Source organism: Neomonachus schauinslandi, chromosome 5, assembly GCF_002201575.2.
Source record: "Neomonachus schauinslandi chromosome 5, ASM220157v2, whole genome shotgun sequence".
Lineage (NCBI taxonomy): Eukaryota > Metazoa > Chordata > Mammalia > Carnivora > Phocidae > Neomonachus > Neomonachus schauinslandi.
The window spans coordinates 126,615,425-126,640,086 of NC_058407.1; the positions used below are offsets into that span (position 1 = coordinate 126,615,425).

Below are 24,662 nucleotides of genomic sequence, written 5' to 3' on the forward strand. Positions count from 1 at the left end.
TTTTCCATTTCCCCTAAACCTTCGTGATGGTCAGTATGATGCACCCCCTCCAGATCACCGGCTGGTGAAGGACCTGTTCCCCCATCTGTTGGCAGTGTTGCTGGAAGGTGGCCCGAAGCTGTTAGTCCTCTTCGGGGATTGTCTTGAGCTGAAAGAAATCCTCTTGTCAAGGTCACACATCCTTCCAGGGGTGTCCTGCATCCAGTGGCTGATCACCAAATGTGTACTAAGGCTCCAAGCTCAACCCGATGTGGGACAACTGAAGGACCGTCCCAGCTCCCAGCTTCCTGGGGAAGAGCTTCTCCCTGACCCCTGCTGCTTCCTCTTCCTTCCAGGTGCTGATCCCAGGAGCACCCCTAAGAAGCCCCTTGCACTCTGTCATCCTAACCTGCATCATCTCAGAATCTGCCGCCTGGGGAGCACATCTGCAATAGCCCCTCGTGTCATGCTGGGCCACAGTCACTAGAATGTCAGCGCCTCTGCAGTGTCCCTGACTCCCAGAACAAGGGATTCGAGCAAATGTATAAATCACACACACCAAAGAGACAGAAGGTGGTGGGGAGCACAGTGGATTCCGCTCCTCACTGGACAAATTCGTAGAGATCCGTCAAGTCCTATTTGCCTCTGGAGCGTGGAGTTTGAGCCACACTTGAGATTTGGTGGAAGTAGGCATTAACTGGCTGGAATGAAGAATGGACCCTATGTGACTAGAACAGACATTCAAAAACAGCAAATTTCCTTCCCCCACATCAAAGCCACTTGGCATGCTTGGGATTGTGGTCTCTCCCAGCGGAAGACAGAGAGAAGGGGTTATTTATTTATTTATTTTTTAAGATTTTATTTATTAATTTGACAGAGAGATATAGCGAGAGCAGGAACACAAGCAAGGGGAGTGGGAAAGGGAGAAGCAGGCTTCCCGCCGAGCAGGGAGCCCGATGCGGGGCTCGATCCCAGGACCCCGGGATCATGACCTGAGCCGAAGGCAGACGCTTAATGACTGAGCCACCCAGGAGCCCCGAGAAGGGGTTATTTTATCCTCCATCAATAGGGGCCATGCTGCGAAGCAGGCTAAGAGACGTGCCTCCAGTTCAACAAGAAAATAATTCAAATACCCTGACTGCTCACATGCTACACCCATTTCCTTAGATAGCGCAGTGCCTGAGAACACTCTCCGTTGTATTCCATCACCCCTGGCACGGGTGGTCTCGTCGACTACAGGACCTAAGTCACCACCCCAAGTTTTAGAAACACCACCTACATCGAGTGGGCTGCTTCCTAACTCATACTTTGGAGCACATACTCTGCTAATTGCTGGCAAGCTCTTCGGTCTTTTCTACATATTTTTTTAATATGTCCTTTGTATATACTTAAATTTAAAAAGCAGGCCCAAATTCCCCATTATTAAGGATTTTTAGGTTCCCAGATATCCAGGGAGTAATTTGTAATATATGTTTCTCTTGGCGAATCAAGTAAGATAGTATTTATTTCATATTACCATGATGATTTAAGAAAAGATGCAAAGGGGCGCCTGGGTGGCTCAGCCGTTAAGCGTCTGCCTTCGGCTCAGGTCATGATCCCAGGGTCCTGGGATCAAGCCCCGCATCAGGCTCTCTGCTCAGCGGGAGGCCTGCTTCTCCCTCTCCCACTCCCCCTGCTTGTTTCTGCTCTCACTAACTCTCTCTCTCTGTCAAATAAATAAAAATCTTAAAAAAAAAAAAAAGAAAGAAAAGATGCAAAGTAGTAGTCTACAAAGTTCTATCATTACTATTAACTGCTCTCTATGCCATATATACTTGTCTTATATTCAGCACAATTGGGGTTAATTTTAGGACTCAGTATGTCTGAAGGAAATTCTGCCCCCATTCCAAGGGACTGAGATGAACAACGGAGACCGTTCTCAGTGGGTCCAATGCTATCTCCCTCCTGTCCTTCCCTCTGCGAATATAAAGGGTCTCTCTCCTGAAAGATGAGTATCTTGAGGGGTAAGGGGTGCAGAAGGATCACCTTTAAAACTAAAGACCCTTTTTGTAAATGTTGCCAAAGCTTTTTGATGCTGTATAAGGGCCTGGATGCTGAGAGAAAGGGATACAAAAGCACTTATATTTGCAAAGGAGGTAAAAATCTGTTTCAATTTGTTTTGCCTGTGAGATGCTTCTCTCCTTTCAACACCCCCCCCCCAGCTTTTTAAAAATATTTTTATTTATTTATTTGAAAGAGAGACAGAGATACAAGAGAAAATCAGGGAGGAGAGGGAGAAGCAGGCTCCTTGCTGAGCAGGGAGCTCGACCCCGGGGCTCAATCCCAGGACCCTGAGATCATGACCTGAGCTGAAGGCAGACGCTTAACCGACTGAGCCACCCAGGCGCCCCTCAACCCCTTTTATAAAAAAAGCAAAATGATTTATTTACTTATTTAGAAAGAGAGAGAGCATGAGCAGGGGGGAGGGGCAGAGGGAAGGGGAAAGAGAATCTGGGGCAGACCCTGCACTGAGCATGGAGCCTGATGCGGGGCTCGATCTCATGACCCTGAGATCTTGACCTGAGTCAAAACCAAGAGTCTGATGCTCAAATCGACTGAGCCACCCAGGTGCCCCTCCTTTCAGCCCTTTGAGCTGAAAGGCAGCGGGCCCTTGCCAGGCGGGTTTCGGCCTTTGGGCACAGTCCTCTCGGGGTCTCAGCAGCCGGGTTACCAGCCACAGCGTGAGAGGTGCTTCACTGCTGAGCGGAACACTCTGCATCCGTGCAAATCTTAAGATGATTACAAATGAAATGCCACTTCACAAAGTAAGTATGCGGAGACATCGAGCTCGTGAACCCAGGAGGGTAAGATATTCCTCAAAGGGGAGGCGGTTGGCACAAAACCAGGCAGCTGGAGCTTTAAAGAAAACAGTCACTCACCAAAGTCAAACTCCTAGAGCGGGAGCTGCTGCTTCGGCTGTCCAAGCTGCCCCCTCTGCTCAGGTCACTGAGCCCGCAGCTGGGGGACACATCTGAGTCCATCTCCGACGAGTCTGACTGCTGGCGGTTCACAGGCATTCCCGGAGACACAGCGGCTGCTGGCCCGGTCACAGGAGGTGGGGAAGGGGCCAGGGTCCCATTCTCAAGGAGCAACTGCCTCTGGAGAAACCAGGCACAGGGGGACAGGGTTAATGCCTTATCCCCTGAAACGGAAGGCTCGGCCTGGGTCAGAGTCATCTCAATTTGCAGCCTTGACCATCGAGACGGAATTAGGAGCCCCTAAGTCAACGTGTTTGTTCATTTTCATTTCTCCTTTATATCCCTTTCCATTATGAAGATGTGAATCATTTTTTTTTAAGATTTTATTTATTTATGAGAGAGAGAATGAGAGAGAGAGAGAGCATATGAGAGGGGGGAGGGTCAGAGGGAGAAGCAGACTCCCCGCCGAGCAGGGAGCCCGATGCGGGACTCGATCCGGGGACTCCAGGATCACGACCTGAGCCGAAGGCAGTGGCTTAACCAACTGAGCCACCCAGGTGCCCGATGTGAATCATTTTTAAGGAAAAGATGAGCAGACTAACAATTACTTTGTTGCTGAAAACCTGATAGGATAATGGTCTGGCTCCCTCCTTTGCACCGAGGACCTGTACTCTCCTGCTCTTTCCCATGTGGATTCAGGATTTCCCTGTGCTCTTTATTGATTCTAGTCTCTTGTACCTCAGACACCACAAAATTATGGCTCCTTTTCCAGCTTCACTGCAGTTCAGAGTTGAGTGAAGGGACAAGAGCTGGTAAATTTAGCGAATGAAAGTCTGCTTGACATCTCTGAGATTCTAGGTTCTCTGGAGGCTGAGATGCTCTTGCAATTTCTACAGAAGATATTAAGGTACCGTAAGTTACCACTACAAGGAAGTTCATATTTTTACTTTCAGGAACAAAGACAGCGAAATTTCCCCTACCAGCCCCTTGGTTTCATACTCTGACTCTTTTAGCAGGAAATTCAGCTCAGTCTCTGAACAATGGACAATGGAATTCAACTAAACCTTCTAGAAGACCAAACAAGATTAATAGGGAATAAGGGAATAAGCCTCTTGTGGAGGCTTAGGGCAAGTGGAGAGATACAAGCCCACGTCATTCATTCCTAAACTGAAAATACTGCCAGGTGGCTTTCTGAGCGCCTTTAAGAATACTGAGGGGCATGTGAGCTCAGATAACCAGGGGCACAACTGTGTGTGTGTGTGTGTGTGCGTGCGTGTATGTGTGTGTATTAATTTTTAATACAAACATGACCGTCTGTGGAGAAAACCCAATCAGTACGGAATACTTCTGGGTGGACTTTGTCATTTAAAACTTCTAAAATTACCGTGAGATCTTCTTAGGGAAATCCTGAAGGTGTGAGAACAGCTTAAACAGGAAACTATTCCTCGCCTGGTTTCTCTTCATTTTTCAGGTGAATCAGCCCCAGTTAACTGGCAATTTAAGAGCAAGACTAGGGAACAGAAGATTCGGAGCATATATATGCTTTTTGGAAGTCGCCATTATTCCAAATGGTTAAAAAAAAGGCTTAAGAAAATGTTAAAGTTTTTTTTTTTTTAAAGATTTCTTTATTTGAGAGAGAGAGTGTGTGCGCACAAACGGAGGGAGAGGGAGAGGGAGATAAGCAGACTCCTTGCTGAGCGGGCCTCGAGCCCAGGACCGTGGGATCACGACCTGAGCCGAAATCAAGAGTTGGTTGCTTAACCAACTGAGCCACTCAGGCACCCCCCCCAAAATGTTAAAGGTTTTAAAATTTAATAGTAAGCAAGCCTAAACAATGCATAGACTGTATCTAAACCATCTACGTAGCCAATTATATGCCCCATCCCTGGGACGGCGAGTAGCTGGGGCCTGGATGAGGTGGGCAGGAGACGCAGAGAAGACCCATGGACTCTAATTCATTCCTGAACTCAGTAAGTCACTGCTCCAGGGAAAGGACGGTGATGCGGGGCAGTAAGTCTTCCCCCCACACAACAGGGAGGTGAAAGATGGGGAAGTGAGATGCTCATTAGCCTCACACGAGGAAGGAACCCAGCGGACGTGCCTTGTCTGTGGCAAAGGGTCTGGAATTTTGCAACAAGTCTGTGCAGTAAGAACAGCACTCTGAGGGGCGCCCGCGGTATGGCCGGAGGGTGGTAACCTCCCACATCATTCGAGAACACACCTTTTTCTTGTGTTACTGCAATTTTAAAAGCTATTCTGACACCATAAAACTGTAACATTTAGACTTTTACAAATTACTGTCTTGAAAGAATACGAGGAAGCGAACTAGAATTCTCCAGAAGGCAGAGGTTGTCGGGGAGAAAGTGAAAACCTTGGTCTGATATCCTTCACAGGTTCGAGGTGCCATTCTTCTGTGATCTCTTAAGACATCAAGAATGAGGGGCTCCCTAGTCCTAGTTCCCTGGGAACTAAAAATATAGAATTCCATGGTGGTCCACGGTGGAGAGAGCAAAGTTTTCTGAAGAGGAAGGGCAAGGAAGCAGCCTTCTTCTCTGGTCCGCCCTGGAAAGGGAATAGGGCAGACAGGTTTGACAGGAGGGACTCCCCCAGTCCTATGAGTCCGGGATGGTCATTACCATCCTAAAATATTTAGTCTCCTTGTCCAACCATGGGTTCACTCTTTGGGTTTACAGTATAGTTTATAACAAGTGAGACTAAGACAGGCCCGTAGGTGAAGAAGCTGACTTCCACCAGAGGAGCAGAACCAGTCTCGCTGAGAAGCCCCAGCAATCGACACCACAGGTGCAGAAATTTGAGCCACGGTGCTCACTTTCTTTTTTTATTCTTTAATTTTAAAAATTTTATTTATTTATTTATTTATTTTGTGAGAGAGAGAGAGAGAGAGCAAGCAGGGGGAGGAGCAGAGGGAGAGAGAGAGAGAATCTCAAGCAGGTCCCATGATCAGAGCAGAACCCAATGTGGGGCTCAATGTCAGGACCCTGAGATCATGACCTGAGCTGAAATCAAGAGTCAGACGCTTAACTGACTGAGCCACCCAGGTGCCCCAACAGTGCTCACTTTGTTTATTTTCTTGTACTTCCTGTGTTTATTTCTCATTATTTACTAGTAACATCCTTGTTTGGAAAGGTCTAGTTTATCAGTTGAGCAGAGAGAATGAGGACAAGGCCACAACTGATCTACAGTCTTAGTAAATCTACATCTGCCAAGCATGGCAGGTAGGAAGGACAGTAGCTATCCGGGCTGCAGGGCTCGGTGGGTCTGGTGGGGCTGTGGGAGTTAGGCAAGTGAACCCCCTCAGGTGAGTGCACTGCAGCCAACCGAGGAAGGCAGCTCCTTTCCTTCATCTTCCCCTACATTCCAGAAAGATCTAGAATGACCTAGATGCATCAAGCATGAACCCTCCTTCACCATCATCCCACTCCGTCTCAGTTCCTACCAATCAATACATGCTTCAATTTGAGGCCTATCTTGCCTTCTAGCCCCAGCATATTCTCCAGATATTTGCTGTCTTCCTACCTCATACTGAGCAGACTCCAGGTACCAGGCAATAACCCATGAGTAAGAATCACTTCTTCCACAGAGGAACTCGATGTAGGCACTGGTTTAATTCAATAGGGTATCAGGCCTACTGAATGCGTGTACGGGGGTAAAGCCTGAGCATGTGTATTTTTTAAAAGTAACAAATAATTCTGCCATACGGCACCAACTCCAGCGGAAGACGGAAGTGTAGACTATGCTCAGCGCCATTTCGGGGAACATGGAGGCACAGAGCAAGGGGTGCCAATACCCCCTGCAGGGTGCAGAGACTTCACAGAACGGTGACAACTGGGCCAAGCCCTAAGAGATGTTTAAGATACAGGAGACTGTCGGTTAAACACACGGTGATGGGCATTCCAAACAGAGAGAATAAAGTAATGATGATAACTGAGCACCACACACTGTTTAAAAAAAAAGAAATGGGGCAGGGGCGCCCAGGTGGCTCAGTCGGTTAAGCGTCTGCCTTCGGCTCAGGTCATGATCTCAGGGTCCTGGGTTCGAGCCCCACATCTGTCGGGCTCCCTGCTCAGTAGGGAATCTGCTTCTCTCTCTCTCTCAGATAAATAAATAAAATCTTTGGGGAAAAAAAATGGGGCAGCTGAGTGGTTTCCAGGACACATTTTGTGTTGGAAAGAGCAAAGGAAAGAACAGTCTTGCGTATACTTCCACTTGAATAGGGAAATCAATGAGAAAATATATATGTTTATGCTCTTGTGTGCAGAGACGCTCTCTGGAAGGATAGATAGTATCTATCTGGCTGTCTGCAGGGAGGGAGAAAGGGATGGCCAGGAGGCAAGGGTGGAGATGACGCTTTCACCAAATGATCTTTTCTGTCTTTCAAATGCTGCCCATACTCACTGTCCAATAAATAATCTATTTTGGGGGCAATCAAAGCAGTTATCAAGTTATTTTACCAGTTCACATAAGAAATGATAAAGACTTGGAAACTACTGTGGCCCTAAGGTTGGAAGAGAAAAACGTGAGAGATAGAAAGGACTATGAAATTTTCATGACTAACAGGCAGGGCAGGAGTGTATTCCAAGAACAGAAGAGAGGGGGACCCTGGCTGCCAAAAGGTGCAACAGAGTAAGGACTAAAAACTGCCCACTGAACTCACTAACCTTATAAAGAGCAAGCAGGAGAGAGATGATCCAAAGCCCCCCACAGTGGGCCAAGGCAGGGACAGGAGAAGTGGGGTGTGCATCGAGTCATTGGGGGTGTGCTCTCCGGGGGGGATGGGTGAACTAGGTGATGGGGATGAAGGAGGGCACTTGTTGTGATGAGTACCAGATGATATATGGAAGTGTTGAATCACTGAATTGTACACCTGAAACTCATATAACATTGTATGTTAACTATCTGGAATTAAAATAAAAACTTAAGGGGCCCTGGGTGGCTCAGTTAGTTAAGTGGCTGATTCTTGATCTCAGCTCAGGTCTTGATCTTAGGGTCCTGAGTTCAAGCCCCATGTTGGGCTCCACACTGGGCATGGAGCCTATTTAAAAAAAAAAAAAAGAAATAAAATAAAAACTTACAAAAAAAAAATTGAGATGTGACGGGAAAAACAAAAAAAAAAAAAAAAAGGCAGTAGCTACAGGGACAACTGGGTTGGAGAAAGGTATTTTGAGTCACTGGTTTTGTTTACCTATTTTGTTTTGTTTGTAAGAGTAGGAGAAGCCTACTGATTAGCTAAGGGGAAAAGAGAAGGTAACAGCCCCGTGGAGAAACCCTCATTTCCAGAGTCTGGTGGATAAGATAGCCTGGCTGGTCTATTGAGATGGTTTCAGATGCTGAATGCTGTATGAAAAATACCTCTGACAACTCTATTCCACGCAGAAGGAAAATTTCTCATCATAAAAAATGACCAGGGTAATTTGAAAAAGAACCAAATTGAACTTTAAAAAAAAGTTAATAGCAATTTAAAAACACAAGTGGATAGAGTCAACAGAAGATTTAATATCTGAAGTACTGGATGAATTTAATATTAGGCACAATTTTTTATAAACTTCACAAAGTATGAGGGGAGAACTTCTTTTAATCCAATAAAAGATATCCATAAAAAATTATAGCAAACATCACACTTAGTGACAAAACATTAAAACCATTCCCATTACCACCCCTGCTGTCCTCTATACTATATTGTATTTAAGTCCTACCCCACATATAAGACAAGAAAAAAATGTGTAAGGATTGAAAAGGAAGAAACAAAAATGTCAGTATTTATAGATAATTATGGTCATTGTAGAAAAACACCAAAAATCTCACAAATTACTAGAATCAACTAGTGTTTTCTACAAAGTCACTGGATATAAATCAATATACAAAACATCATTTTCTATATGCCAGCCACAAGCAGTAACTAAAAAAAAAAAACATTTTAAATAGCATAAAATAAAAAAATAAAAGCATAACACATATATGCATAAATGTATTATATGTATTATATCACTTAGATTTGCACAAAAAATAATAAAATGTTATTGAAAGTCAATAAAGAGATACCATATTCAGGACTATAAGAGTTAATATCATTAAGAGGAGATAGTCTCCTAAAATTGAATTGCTCTGAAGCAATAGATGTGGGTTGCCCAATAAACTCTAGCCATGTGTGGTTACTTAAATTTAAACTAATTAAAATTAAATTAAAAGATTCAGTTCCTCAGCTGCACTGGCCATATTTTAAGCATTAATTAGTGGAAGTTTTCCATCATCCTAGAAAATTCTGTTGGACAATGCAGCCAACAGAGCAATTGAAATCACAATAGAGTTGTTTTTGGAGAAATCCAGTAGGCTGGTTTTTAAACTTATTAGGGGTTTAAAAAAAGGAGAAAAAATGTGCTGGGAAGAACAAAGAGCTAAGAACAACCAGGAAACTCCTAAAGAATCTGGAGGAACTGGCTTCATCAAGCTTCCAGAGTCATTATAAAGTAATAGTAATTCAGACACAGGTACTGTCACTAGATCAGCAAATACACCCATGGGACAGACTAGAAAGCCCATAAATTGTTTGGTATAAATTGCAAAAATGTTTTCTTAATTTGTACACTGACTTGGAGAATTTTTTATTTATTTATTTTTAAGATTTTTATTTATTTGACAGAGAGACACAGCGAGAGAGGGAACACAAGCAGGGGGAGTGGGAGAGGGAGAAGCAGACTCCCCGCCGAACAGGGAGCCCGATGTGGGTCTCGATCCCAGGACCCTGGGATCATGACCTGAGCCAAAGGCAGACGCTTAACGACTGAGCCACCCAGGCGCCCCAAGAATTTTTTATTTTTAAATAGTTGGCTTCATCAATCTTTTGGTTTATACCTTATGGGTTTTGTAAACTTAGAAAGGCCTTTCCTGGGGTACCTGCATGGCTGAGTCGGTTAAGTGTCTGGTGCTTGGTCTCAGCTCAGGTCTTGATCTCAGAGTCAAAAAAAAAAAAAAAAAACAACGGCCTTTCCTTATTCTAAGGATATAAATGAAATACTTCCCATATTTTCTACTTAGCATTTTTATGGTTTCACTTTTCATATTTACATATCTGATCTAACTTGAATTTATCTTAGTGCAAAGTGTGAAGGAGAGATCTATTTCCCCACCCCCAAGCCAAAAGGGCTATGCAGTTACTCAAATGCCAAGTACTGAAAAACTCATCTTCTCCACTGTTTTGAAGTACCAAATGTTATTTTATGCTAAATGTTTATGTGGCAGGTTCTATTTCTGAATTTCCTATTCTGCTCCATTGATATTTCTGTCCAGTAGGACTCAAAAAAACCACAAATCCTAAGGTGAAAATTGCAGTGAATCTACATAAAAATGGAAGGCACTGTAGGCCACGTTAACAGAAAAGAGGCAGGCCAGCTGAAAACATTCAAGGTCTCCTAAAAGGAACTGATCGCTAGAATATACAAAAAATTCTTGTAAAACAACAGGAACAAGACAGGAAACTCATCAGAAAAAAACCATATACAAGGAATATGATTAAGCAGTTCACAGAGAGGAAACCCAAGTGACTAAGAGGTATGTGAGACTGGGAAACAAAAGAAATACAAACCTAGAACTACTGTAAGACATTAGCCTATACCTACTGGATTGGCAAAAATTAGACAACTGAAAAATAACCAACACCAGCAGGAATGTGGGGAAACAGGAACCTTCATGTACCACTCACTGTTGGGAGTGTGAAATTCACCAAGCTCTCCATGGAGCAATAGGGCAGTGTTTAATTAGTGAAACTATGCCCCGCGATCCAAAAATCCCACTGCTCAGTCTACTCCATGGGAATTCTCCAGGAATTCAGGGGAACTTCGCTTGCAGCAGAGTAGAGCTGGTGGGAATCTAGATTCATCGCCCACTAGGAACTCCCAGAATAAATCAAAACCGGGTAAACACTTTTACTATGGAACACCGTGCCTCAGTCCAAAGCAATCAACTGGACAATGGCATTGATAGGTCCTAAGATGTTTTGAGTGAAAAGTTATAATCAGGTTGTTAGCACAATTCCATTTATAACAATATAACACACACACAACACTGTGTTTTATATCCATACCCAGAACACAAGCCAGTGGCAGGGATGGGCAGGTACAACATGGCCCCATCTGCTGGACAATACCTTCTGGTTTCCTTCATGCACCTACCTCCCACTGCCGGAGAAACAGAAAAGGAAGATGGCCTAGAGGTTTGAAGAGTAACGATTTCCCAGATCATTTTATCACCTGGGAAGCGTCTGTAAGGTCCAGCATTGAAGGAGATGATGCCCGACAGATGAGTTTGGACTTAATGAGGGAAGAGTAGAAGACATATGTAATGTAGAAACCCCAGGGCAATGCCAGGGGGAAGCGCTTTCAAGGGAAGGAGAAACCACAAAGATAAACTTTTCTTGGATGGCGGTTTAGCCTGAAATTAACCAGGGAAAGGTTGATCTGACCCAGTTTGCTGAAGAATTTAAGCTAGAACAAATATATTAAGTTTCTTCACCTTCAACTACGAATAGTTGTTGTACCTTTGTACCTACTATGTCGGGGGGAAGGGAATCATACCTTACATGGCTTAGATGCCCTACAGACAGGCTAAACAAAATCACAAGGGTGATTATTGCCTTTGTTCGTTCTGAACATAAATGGAAAAATTATCCACCTTAACCGAGTGATGTGGAACTAATTTTTGCTTAGCGTGCCTATAGAACACTTTAAAAAGAGAACTGCTCCCGCTCCTTGCCAAGGTAAACTCTTTAAGAAAGAAAAGATCCAGGTTGGGTCCTAGGATTCTGAACCCCTGGACCTGTGGTTTATAGAGCCTCACATTTTGTCTAGATACCGCCGTTAACTGACAGTGCTAAGATCCAGTCAGCAGAAGCAGAGCCGAGCTGGGAATGTGGTAGAAATCATCTTAGAAACGGCCCCTTTCCCACGTCAGGCGGTGCAGGAGGGTCGGCGTGCGCACCCATGAGTAACTGGGGCAGGATCCTGAGTCTCTCCTGCTTCCGTGCACAGGAATTCTGTGAAGACTTGTTCCCAAACGTAGAAAAACAATCCTAGGAAAGGAATGATCTTTAAAGCTATAGCCTGAGAAATCCCCATATGATGATTTAACAGCCAAGCTGCGTTCAAAGGTATGGGTTCTTGGTTTTTTGTGTTTTTTTTTTTTTTGACCTTCAAGAACATTAAAAACGAAGCCGTTTCACAGTGGGAATGGTTTCTGAGTCACCACAGCTCATTATCATGAATGGGCTTTTTCATATGGTTAAGCAGTGGGTGAAAATAAAGAGAACAGCCATTTTTACTGGAATGTACACACTCCTAGATGAAATTAGCAGTAAACACAAAATTGCCATTGTTAGCCTTAATTCTAGTAGCTCCTGACAACATTCATTCATGTGAACACCAACGAATGTGACAGGCACTTTGCCTTGATTTCCTAGACCAAAAAAGCAGGAGTCCTACTGTCTTAATTCCTATTTTTATGTCAAGAGTGTGTGTGAAAAATGAGTTATTTATAACAAGAAATTAACTAGAAGATGGAGCTATGAATGGTACCGACAATTTTCTTTCTTTAAGATTTTATTTTTAAGCCACCTCTACCCCCCACGTGGGGCTCAAACTCACAACCCCAAGATCAAGAGTCCCATGTTCCACTGACTGAGCCAGCCCGGCGCCCCTTCCATTGTTTTGTATTAACCCACTCCATACGTGAGAAGGAAACGGAATGCTGATATTCTTTTCTGTCATTCAACTTAATTAGGGCTTTAACAAAATTCTTAGACTAAATGCACCACTTCGTTTCTCCCCTAAAAATAATTTACCAAACTGAAGTCCGTAAAAAATGATTTCACGGCAGGTGTCCCAGCACACGTGATAGTTACGGGAACAGCTCCGGGATCCCGCTCGCACTTCACACCCCGCGATGTCACGCGCACCACGGATCTGGGAGAGAGCGAAGTGTAGCTGTTGGTCCTGCACGTTGTCTTCCGAGTTTTCTACTCTCAAAAACCTTGTTAAAAATAAAACCAATGCTCAGTGCAGCATCCACCGGTGAACCGCAAGGACAGAAAGAACCTTTCTAAAATCCTGGATGACTGGAGCATCTGGGTGGCTCAGTTGGGCGACTGCCTTCAGCTCCCGTCGCGATCTGGCGGTCCTGGGATCGAGCCCCGCATCGGGCTCCCTGCTCGGCGGGGAGTCTGCTTCTTCCTCTGCCTCTGCCCTGCCGCTTTCCCTGCTTGTGCTCTCTCTCGCTCTGTCTCTCTCAAATAAATAAAATATTTAAAAAATTAAAAAAAAAATCCTGGATGACTGCTGCTATCACAGGCCTGGCAGCTCGGGCACAGTCCCCGTCTCCCTGGCCTGTCCTGCCAAGGGTCCTATCTGTAAGAACACAGAGCACTGAAGTGTCTCTAGAACCCTGCCTACGTGTATCTCTTCCACCCTGTTTTCCACAATAGAAACCCTCTTATCCAGCCTCGTCTGCTTAATGTTCTGCTCCATCGTGAGCCAGGTTTTGACAGCCTTCCCATGTTGCTCGCCTCCAAAGCCTCGCTCAGAAACTCCACCAAACCTTCTCAAACCTTGCTTCCTGACACTGCTCATCGCTGACCTCTCCTCTGGCTCCTTGCCTACCTACTGTGTCTATTTCACCCCTTGTTGATGACATCACAGCATCTTCGTCACTCTGATGTAAACGATCACTCCAGGTTTCACTCTGCACAGAATCCTTTTTTCTTCAATTAGACAGAAAGCTCCCTTTGGGCAAAGAGCTCTCTTTTATTTTTTAATAGAGCCACGGGACTTTGGAAAACATTTGTCACAAAATAGAGACTTACTATTCAGTACTTCACAACATTCGTATTTTAAAATCATCTTACTATTATTATTTAAATTAGAGTATCCTTAAAACAGACCTTCGATCTAAACAAAAGGCTTCAACACTTAGGAGTCCTTTCAAACATGGTAACTTTATTGGGGCAACCATCCTTTATCCCTCCATCATACTGATAGACCAAAGCAGTCAGATTTAGATGAAATTACTCTCATTCAACCTATTTCAATCAAGGGTAAACTGGGAATACAAGGGAAGTAACTTTAAATACAGTCATAGAGGAGACGCTTCACTTAGCTTCACTAATAATGATCTGTTAAAAAGTCAGTGCCAATAAATACATCAGACGCACCAAACCAGTAATGCTTTCCAACATTAACATGTAATAAATATCAGTATAAATGCAGCCATGGGTACAACTGTGTGTAACCCATACCCAAGATTAACTTAAAAAATAAGCCTCTAACAAATAAACAGCTGAAGTAAAATAAATATGTAGTTACTATTCTTTAGCATGGGCTCTTTGAATTTCAGTGTCAAGAAAACAAAAACCTTGGAAAGAGAAGAATGCTTCCAAAAAATATTGACTGAGCCAACTGGCAAACTCCGACTGGACCCCAGCCCTGAAGATAGGGGAAAGTCCTCCTCAGATAGAAGTTGGTTGGTGCTAAGAGTTAGATTTAGTTTTGTTCTGGAATTAAAAATTTAAAAAAAAATATTTTATTTATTTATTTTATAGAGAGAGAGAGAGAGAGAGAGAAAGCATGAGCAGGGGGAGGAGCAGAGGCAGAGGGAGAAGCAGACTCCCCGCCGAGCAGGGAGCCCGACGCGGGGCTCGATCCCAGGACCCTGGGTATCAGGACCTGAGCTGAAGGCAGACGCTTAACGATTGAGCCACCCAGGCGCCCCTGAAATTTTAAAATGTTAATGCAGCCAACAGTTTACAATTCCTTACACGTGATTTTTTGCTTTTTCTCTGAGTTGGGTTTTTTCCCTTAGTACTGAAATGTCTGCTGTAAGAATTTAGGACCTTAAACTCTAACTGGCACTCAAGTGTATTAAATACAATTACACATTTTAAAGGCTAGTAATTCTACTTCTCCGGAACAATTATCATGCTTTCATTTAGACCTTTTTTCTTTTGAAAAGCTCTTTCTGAACGATGTTGAAAAGCAAGATTTCAGACTGTCTCAACTGTGAATAATTGCAGCTGTTTATAGGAGGTGGTAATTTACTGAGGGCCTGGCAGCACCTGAGAGTAATTGATGTGTCTACACTTAAGCAAACAAGTTCAGGGTTGAGGCCTCACCTAGCTAGGATGGGTTAACAGGCCCTAAGGGAAGATGCCTCCTGTTATCCGTTTCCTATCACTGAACAGAAGATGTGGAAATTAGATTTTCCTGAAGTGAAACCTCACCTGAAAACAACCTTGACTAGATCTCAGATGAGTTCCTTGTAACAAAAAGGAATGACCCTTGCAACACAAGGAAGCAAACAAAAAAACATCGACAAGAGCAAAGTCTAGTTCTACCTGATGAATTACAAATTTCATTTGTATACAAATGTATACAAAGATGGACACTTCAAATTTAATTCTTAGCTAATCAAAAAAATTGACATTCTATATGCCTATTGCATATTTCTGGATTCTTAAGGAAAATTTTTTTTTTAAAGAAGAAAATCCCCATTTAACTTCTACTTTTGTTAAATAAGTTTGTGTGCTTTCTCTGAATTTATTCAGCAAATATTACCAGAGCACCCACTACCTGCTACAAGGGTGAAATAAAATGTCATACTTTTTACTTAGAACTAATAATTATGCCTTATTATTGTATAATACTGTTTCTTTCTGAGAAGCTCAAAATTCTTATCTAAATGTTTCTTTCATCCTCACAACAAAAATAAAGCCAAGGTAGAGTATGTTCATCTAGTATTGGTATTTATAACACCTGGTTAGATTGGAAGTAGAGATCTGATTGACATATCTTATCTCAAGTTGAATAGATTTAAATCCAAGCCAGGCAGGGAGCAAAGCTCACGCAAGACATCCCGCTGGGTCAACCCACTGCATTGGACCTTTAACCTCATCTTCCAAGACTTCTTTGCTAGCCCTGCTGCTGTGGATGTATATACAAAGGCTCTCTTCTTCTCTCCAGACTCTTCCTAGACACCTTCTGGGAACACCGTCTGTAAGAACTTTCATCCTGAAAAAATGGGAATTAGCTAAGAAACACAATATTTAAATACACTGTGTTTTTCTGTGAATTTTCCAGTTCACTGACTACATTCTTACAACGGTTGAAAAGGGAAGGGTCTAAGAACTGGGCCACAGTTATTAGATTGAATCCTATGAAGTTGCCATATGCATAGGCCGAAAGTAGCTGAATATTGGTAATTTTATATGGTTAACCTAATGTTCTTAGAATAGAATTGATAACTAGTCATGGCAAAAAAAAATATATTCCCTAAAATGAAATTGCGGCTCAAGTATGATTTACTACATGTCGATACAAAAGTGTTTTTGTATCTGGGTGGCTCGGTCGGTTAAGCGTCTGCCTTTGGCTCAAGTCATGATCCCAGGGTCCTGTGATTGAGTCCCACGTCAGGCTCCTCGCTCAGCGGGGAGCCTGCTTCTCCCTCAGCTTCTGTCTGCTACTCCGCCTGCTTGTGCTTTCTCTCTCTCTCTGTCAAACAAATAAATAAAATCTTTAAAAAAAATGTTTTTCCTCAGAAGACACCTCTAAAATCACAATGGGAGGGGCGTCTGGGAGGCTCAGTCTGTTAAGCGATCAACTCTTGATTTCAGGTCAGGTCATGATCTTAGCGTCCTGAGATTGAGCGTCAGGCATGGAGTCTGCCAGAGATTCTCTCTCTCCTTCTGTCCCTCCCCCCGCCCCCCTGAAAAAATAAAATTAAAAAAAAAATCAATAAAATCACAATAGGAGTCTGCAGGGAAAAAAGTCTACTACACAACATATGTACCTCAGATACACTGTAAAGACATCTGATTCATAAAGTGAAGTTGCCTGCATTAGCAGGACCTCAGTCACCGAAGTCATTGGTTATCTAGTGTGTGTGGAGGGCAGTTTACCAGGTGAGGAAACTGAGGTCCGAAGCCCTAAGTCAATTTGGCAAGTCAGAAAGAGTTCTCCACTCTTAGTTCTCCACTCAGGAATAATGCTTTTTTAAACTCTTCTTGCACCAAAACATCTATTCAAGATTTGACATTTTCAGTGCCAACCCCCTGTTTGTACCATCTTATCTCATATTTCTATCCTCCATTCCTCAACCCTGAACATCCTGTTCAATGTCAAGTTACTCCCTGGGTATACAAAAGTCTACTCCACAGTAAAGCCAGAAGATAAGACCTGCTGTCTTTCATGGTTAATGCCCCCAGATACAAGGCTAACCTCCTCAGCATTATAATCAAAGCCACCATTCCACCACTCTGATTTTCCAGTATCGTCCCCTTGTTGGCCCAGCTTCAATGTCACCTTCTCCAAGAGGTGTTCTGATGCCCTGAAGGAAAGAATATCTCTGTCCTCTGCTCCCAAAAGAGAGCAGAGGGTCGCTGCTATTGACTCCTTTGGACATTTATCCTATCTCCTTTATTAGATCATGAATTTCTCAAAGGCAAGGTCCACCCCTTATCCATGTCCACATTCCCAGTTGTGCCTACCATGGTAGGAACTTAAATGCTCACTAAACCTCTTCAAACCCTCTGAATCTTTACAGAAAAATACCAAGTGCACCATTTTGGAAGAAAGCAATCGACCAAATTCACCTGTGTTGTCTAGTGGAAAGGAACACAAGCATTATTTTTTTTCCACACAAGAGAGTTCCTTTAAGTAAACTGGGCAACATAAACTATTTTCAGTACGCTTACAGAATTAGGTGTGCAAAAGAAAACGGTCATGAATCCTTAACTTATAATCATCGGTTTCAAAGTCTTCGGGGCTGGAGAAGTCATTTAGTCCTACCCCAAATTTCACAGACCAGGAGCCCAAGTTCCAGAAACAGGAGGTGGTGAACCCTACAAAACGTGAGACGGACTCCCTCACCACCTCGAGTTGAGTGCTGCTCTTTTTCCCTATGCCAGGCTCTACTAATCTGTTAATTAAGAAAAATAAAACGTATCTGCAGACATCCAAAAGAGAAGCATATGAGGACTGGTATGTTTGTATACCCAGTGACTAGCTCAGTGCACAATACAATGCCAGCGGCCAGTCTACAAATACTGCTGAATGAACAAAGGAACCAACCCAGGCCTTTGGAACAATAACTAAATTAGGCAGAATATGAAATATTTCAAAGCACTCTTCAGACAGTCTCCTAGGAGGAACAGCAGAAGCTTGAAAAAGAAAGCAGGGGGAAAACCCCCAAAACAACAGAATGAACGTTTGAGAAGGAATATAATAGACAAACCAAGCCCTATAAAAATAACTACACTTACGCACATGCAAGATCTTGGCAATATAAAAGCAAATACAAAAGAGAATCAAGTCCTTGAATCGTTATTTCTCCAAAGAAGGCCTCTAAGTGGCTAACAAGCACATGAAAAGATGTTCAACACTATTAGTCATTAGGGAAACGCAAATCAAAACCACAGTGAGACACCACTTCATGCCCACCAGGATGGTAATTTCAACACACGCACACACAAACAAGTGTTGGCGGGATGTGGAGAAACCGGAACCCTCATACATCGCTGGTGAGACTGTAAAATGGTGCAGCTGCTGGGGAAATGGTCTGGTGATTCCTTGACAGGTTACACACAGCATTACCATATTACTCAGGAATTCCCCTCTTAGGTACAGACCCCAAAACATTTAAAACAAGTGTTTGAACAAAAAATTGTACACGGATGTTCATAGCAGCACTACTCACAACGGCCAAAAGGTGGAAACAACCCATATGCCTATGAACTGAAAAATGGATAAGCAAACTGTGGTCTATCCGAGGAAATATTATTCAGCCTTTAAAAAAGGAATGAAGTGGGGCACCTGGGTGGCTCAATCGGTTAAGCATCTGCCTCCGGCTCAAGTCATGATCCCAGGGTCCTAGGATAGATTGAGCCCTGGGTCAGGCTCCCTGCTCAGTGGGGAGTCTGCTTCTCCCTCTGCCTCTGCCCCTCCCCCCTGTTTGTACACTCTCTCGCTCTCTCTTTCTGTCTCAAATAAATAAATAAAATCTTTAAAAATAAATAAATAATAAAAAAGGGATGAAGTACTGATGCATGCTCTCACATGGATGAATCTTGAAAGCATTGCTAAGTGAAAGAAGCCAGCCACAAAGGACCACATGCTATATGATTCCATTTACATGGAAATATCCAGAACAGGGAAATCCATAGAGAAAGAAAGCAGACTAGTGGTTGCCAGAGGCTAGAGTGGGAGGAAATGGGGAGTGACTCCTTAATGGGAATGGGAAACCTTCAGGGTGATGAAAAAGTTCTGGAATTAGATAATGGTGATGGTTGCACAACATTGTGAATGTACTTTTTTCCCCTTTTTAAACACTTTAAATATGTGCAGTTTACTGACTATACCTCAAGAAAGACATTTAAAAGAAAATGATGGGAAAAGATAACATCAAGCCACTATTCACAACAGCAACAATGAGAGGGTCACTTCTGGCTATATTACATCAGGCACGATAGATTTTAAGGCAAAAATCCTCATTAGTGATGAAAGTAACTATGTAATAATAAAAGCTCAATTCCTATTAGACACTGTGTATCTACCAATATAAACTTACAGATGCACACTGTTAGATTTTCACATATAAAGTTGTATGCACAAAGTCTCAGAATATTTTCTAGCTCAAAACACAGGGAGATAGTGACAAATCCCCCATTTCAGTGTTATCTTTCAATGTACAGATCTTCCTTGACTTATGATAGGGTTATATCCCGATAAATCCATATTAGGTTGAAAGTGCATTTCATACACATAACCTATTGATCATCATAGCTTAGCTTAGCCTAGCCTACTTTAAATGTACTCAGAACACTCATATTAGCCTACAGTTGGGCAAAATCCTCTAATACAAAAACTATTTGATAATAAAGTATTGATTATCCCATGTAATGTACTGAATGCTACACCTGAAGAACAGAACAGTGATGGGTGCAGAATGGTTGTCGGGATGGGTCGTCCGCCCTCGTGATTGCTGGCTGCCTGGGATCTGCGGCTCACCGCCCAGCATCCAAGAGAGGACTGACCGCACGTCGCTAGCCCGGGACAAGGTCCAACTTCAAAATCCCAAGTACGGTTTCTACTAAATGCATACCACTTTCGTACCACTGTAAAGTCTAAAAATCATTAAGTGGGGGATGATCTGTACCTCTCTCAATTATTGACATGTTAAGTAGGCACAAAGTTAGTGAGGAAGAATTCAATTAATACGTTTCATTTAATGGATATCTGCAGACCTCACAGAAAAAAATTAAAGAAAACACTCTCAAGCACATAGAATGTGAATGTACTTAATGCTACTGATTTGTACACTTTAAAATGATAAATTTGTTGTTATATATATTTAACTACAATTTTAAAAAAATAAGGAGATTCAAGTCTTCACAGTGCTAGGATCTTTGGAAATATCCAGTCTGAAGATCTGCATTCATAAAGCACTATCGCGTCTCTCTCCAACAAGGTGGAATGTTCTGCCCTACACATTCCTTTGCCACCAAGCTTGACTGCATAGATTATAAACCCAGCACCTACTTTCTTAAAATAGGTTTCAGTATTAATGCTGTGAGCCTAGAAGGGGGACAAGGGCATCACTGTGGCTTTCCACAGACGGAGGCTACTACCAGTGATTCCACGATACTGAGCCTGCTGTGTCAGTGTGGACAGAGGCTTCTCTGCAATGGCCAGCAGACGCACTCAAAGATTCAAGAGGGACGGACGTGCTGCCCTGTGTCAGAGCCAGGGTGGCAGGACACATCCTTCCCTAGAGCACGCAGGCAGCTATGAAGCAGCACTCCCACCAATGGAAACTGAAACGCAATGCTGCCCTTCGGCAAAGCAGAGAGCTCAAGTTCTGGGATGCTCCTAGGATTCCCTGGCACCTACCCCCGAATGGCCTCCGTGTCCCTGGCGGCTGTCCCACAAACATGTAGATAAGATGCCCTTGAACTTTTGTTCCAGAGGCTCCCCTGCTCTTAGCTCTGCTCCACCCAAACCTTTCACCTCTCTCCCTTCAGGCTTCAAGGCTCCACTACACCTCATGCAGTTAGTTATTTGAGATGATCTTTAGAATCAACACAGGGTGCCAACTATAGACTCCTTAGGTGTCTGAGAACTTTGGAACCGGGGCCAGGTGTATCTTCAGCTCCTGATGAAGGCTTACTTGATCTGATTTTAATCAGTTTGGGCCATATGGCTGTAACCTAGATATGCTTGTGTGCCCAAAGACGAACTCAGTACTCAGCACGGTGTAGGTGGTCAGTCTTCAAATATCGCTGAATGAATTAAAGAGCACTCGGTGCCCACACTTAAGGACGTCATCGTGCCTGACACACTCAAATCTTCTTAAAAGCACCTCTCATCCTTCCAGCCTTCTCTAAATTATTACTAGCCAATGTTACTCTAATTTTTGGCTTCCTGATTTTTAGTAATGGAGAAAATGTGTTGCTTTTAGAGTATCAGCATCCAAAATTTTCAAAGAAAAGCTCATCTGAAATGCTGTTACCAAAGAACCTATCCAGTCACTTAAAAGTGGCTATTACTGGTTTGGGCAAGAAAATATACAGGATTCCATACATACACTGTAAAGTTTGGCAAGAGAGATTTTAGACAACTTCCGTCCTTCCCACCCAATCCCAAGTAAACAGGGCATTTGTTTGTATTTCCACATTGGCCTCACCAACGAAAATACCTCCTCCACCTAGAAAAACAATCTGTAACATTCAGGCGTGGAACTCTGAGGGCTAACTTTTTAGTACATGCTCGAGCCCTATGTATGCAGTGCTTTAAAAAAAAACAAAACAAAGTAGAAAAGCATCTTTAATAAACATTTCTCCTGTGAGCATCTTTCTCAAGTTTACACTTACACCTGGCTTGGTATTTCTGTTTCTTTCAGAAATACAGATTTAAAAAAAAAGTTCTCCATTAAAATTGGAGCCAGAAGGAACTTTTCTTCCTACAGTCTCCCTGCAACAGACCTGAACGTTTGTTTTACTGTTTGGGAGGGTGGCCCGGGCGGGGGTAAGGCACAAAAAAACACTCCTTTTCTTTACTCACTGTAAATTTTCTGCTCTGTATCAACTATCCTGCCTGGCAAAGAGTTAAGAATTTTCTGAGGTTAGTTCCTGCGGTTAAAAAAAAAAAAAAAAAAAAAAAAAGGTTAGATGCTTAAATTTAGACTCCGTAAAACAATACTGGGAAACTTTCAAAGCCTTGGAGAAATACTGGAGTTTATTGTATTGCCTTTTGTTAAACTGCATCACATCGGGTCCCATTTTCTTCTTTTTTAAATCCCTCCCGGCCCGATTCACTGCGGATCCTACGCATTCCCACTTGATTCAGCTACCTGCTGGCGATCGGGGGTTGGAAGAGCGGGGGTGGGGACCCAAATCTAGTGGTCACTTTGCACCCAAGTTTAACAGGTGGCTTTGGCTACCTCCTGTCAATATGAGAGGCTCCTACCCTCCTGTCCACAACGTGAGGGGCAGAGCTCCCGGGAGTTCGAGGGCCGCGGCGGCGAGTCCGGCTACGAGTCTCCAACGACTCCGGGGAGGGGCCGTGGGGACCGCGGAAAGGTGTGAGGGACAACCCGTAACCGCTCTGCGCCCCAAGTTAAACACGTGCCTCGGACCACCTCGCGCCCCCCAACAGGACAACCTCGGAGCCGAAAAGCGCCGCGTTCTCCGCACCTCCTCCGACCTTGGGCGCACACGAACCCCTGCAATCCCAAAGGAGGCACTGTTTTCCCCGTAGATGAGGCCACCGGGTCGACGACGGTCCCTCGGATTATGCGTCTTTCCTAACTTCCAGGAGGCTGGGCAAGCGATGTGGAGGAGAGTAGCGCGCAAGAAGAGATCCACGCAACCGGGGCGCCGGCAGGGAAGCGTGGGAAGTGCAGACAGCCGGGCCACAAGAAAAGGGGGTCACCCTTGTCTATCCGAAACCCACCCGAGCCCAAGCCTCCCTCTACAGACTCCAAACGCCGCCCCGCTCACCGACGTGCCTGGCGAAGGCACCGGCTGCCAGGGCGCCCGCCCGCCGCCCTGACCCAGTCGGGGATCGCAAAGTCCAAACTCACCTGGAAGGAGCCCCCGCGCCGGGGACCGCATGTGCCCACCCGGACTGGGACCCAGAGCCCTCCCGCCGCCTGCCCGCCCGTCAGCCAGCGCGCGCGCCTCTCACCGACAGTCCCAGGCCGCCCCGCCGCGCGCTCCCCGCCGCGCGCTCCCCGCCGCGCGCTCCCCGCCGCGCGCTCCCCGCCGCGCGCTCCCACGCCTGCCCGGCGCTCGCACCGCCGACGCGCGCTCCACCCCCACCCTCCGCCCCACACGCCGCGCGCCCGCTTCTGCGCGCTGCACCGCCCTGCCGCGCGCTCCCCGCGCCCCCCAAAACACACAGCGCGCGGGCTGGGCATTTAAAGGGACAGGCGCCCCAGCACGCCGCTGCTGCCCGGAGGCCGCCTCTCGAGGGGCGGGGGGGTCCTCGGTCTCCGCGCGAGGTCTGAATTGGGGACCTCTCCGAGTTACACCCGCCGCGAAGAGCAGTAGGGGTGTGCGTCTGGAGCTCCGAAGGAGACTTGTTTCCCCCGCTGCATCGTCGTCAGCTTTGAGAGCTTATGTTCTATTTAGTGGTAATTAACTCCCAAGTATAGAACTTTTATTACCTTCGGAAAAGACAGTGAACGTACCCATTATTTCACGTAACCCTTAGAACAAGCCTCTGATTCTGTGCCCCGTTTTACACCGAGGGAAAACTGTGGTTCAGAGAGGCGACGAGCCTCCTCCCGGAGCTTCTGACCCCATTGCTGGGTGCTATTTTCTTCTTCTCTCCATCGCCGCGGAAATACCGACCGAGGTTAACAGCTGGTTGTGGAAGGTTCTCCTCAAGTTGTTGAGAGCTAATGGGACCAGTGTTTCCACCGGGCGGCACAGCTCCGGAGGGAGGCAGAAAGCAGGAGTTACGGGGCTTTATTAATTGTAGGGCTTGTTGGGGACTCCGCTGGCAGACATTACAAAACCTATATTCCAAAATGCTGTGTGTGGTGTATCCCCATTGTACAGAAAACTGAGGAAGGAAGTGGTTGGCGGCACGGCAGGGCTGAGTCACGGGCGGCGCTCAGGGCTGAGAGCCCCAATACCTTAGTCCTTAGCTCATTTCTTTGCCCTCCCCTGGAAGACACACCTGATTAAAGGAGAGAGACCTTTTTTCACTAATAACACACTGGCCTCATCTAACTCCCTGCATCTTTAATTAATGTTTACAAAGCACTTTAATCTACCCAACATGCTAGTTAACTAGGCAAGTACTATTACCCCCCTCTTTCTGACCCAAATCCAGGAGAGAATCAATATTGTCAGTCCTTAATCCCTGATGAATAATGGGCCTAAGCTTTCTGCTGTTTATGTTTCTTTTTTTTCCAAATTGTGTCCCATATTGTGTTAAATACTAATTCATTTAGCATGAAAGGGCTTACTAAAAGTCAGAGACTATTAAACACCTGCTGGTGAGGGGTAAAATAGACAAGGATTTCAGATAAAAAGACATTTTGTCAAGTGCTTCCCAGAATTTTTTTTTCTTTTTATTATTGTGCTATTTGCTTGGTTGGGTTTTCATGATGTATAAACATATGTTTGGCTTAATCTTTAAAGTTTACTTAAAATTTCTGATTTAC

General features: G+C 44.4%; 1 protein-coding gene across 4 annotated transcripts in view; it reads right to left on the reverse strand.

Annotated features, from left to right (window-relative positions):
* The window catches only part of PROSER2 (proline and serine rich 2), a 45,959-nt gene extending 22,214 nt beyond the window's left edge, over nt 1–23,745 (reverse strand). The window contains exons 1-2 of one of the 4 annotated variants that reach the window (XM_021696704.1): nt 23,679–23,745; nt 2,898–3,116 (exon numbers count right to left, since the gene is read on the reverse strand). In XM_021696704.1, the coding sequence (XP_021552379.1) occupies nt 2,898–3,035 (138 nt within the window). In that variant the 5' untranslated portion in view covers nt 3,036–3,116; nt 23,679–23,745. The other 3 variants (XM_021696705.1, XM_021696703.1, XM_044915009.1) reach the window with 3 other exon arrangements.
* Nucleotides 23,746–24,662: the final 917 nt, after the last annotated feature.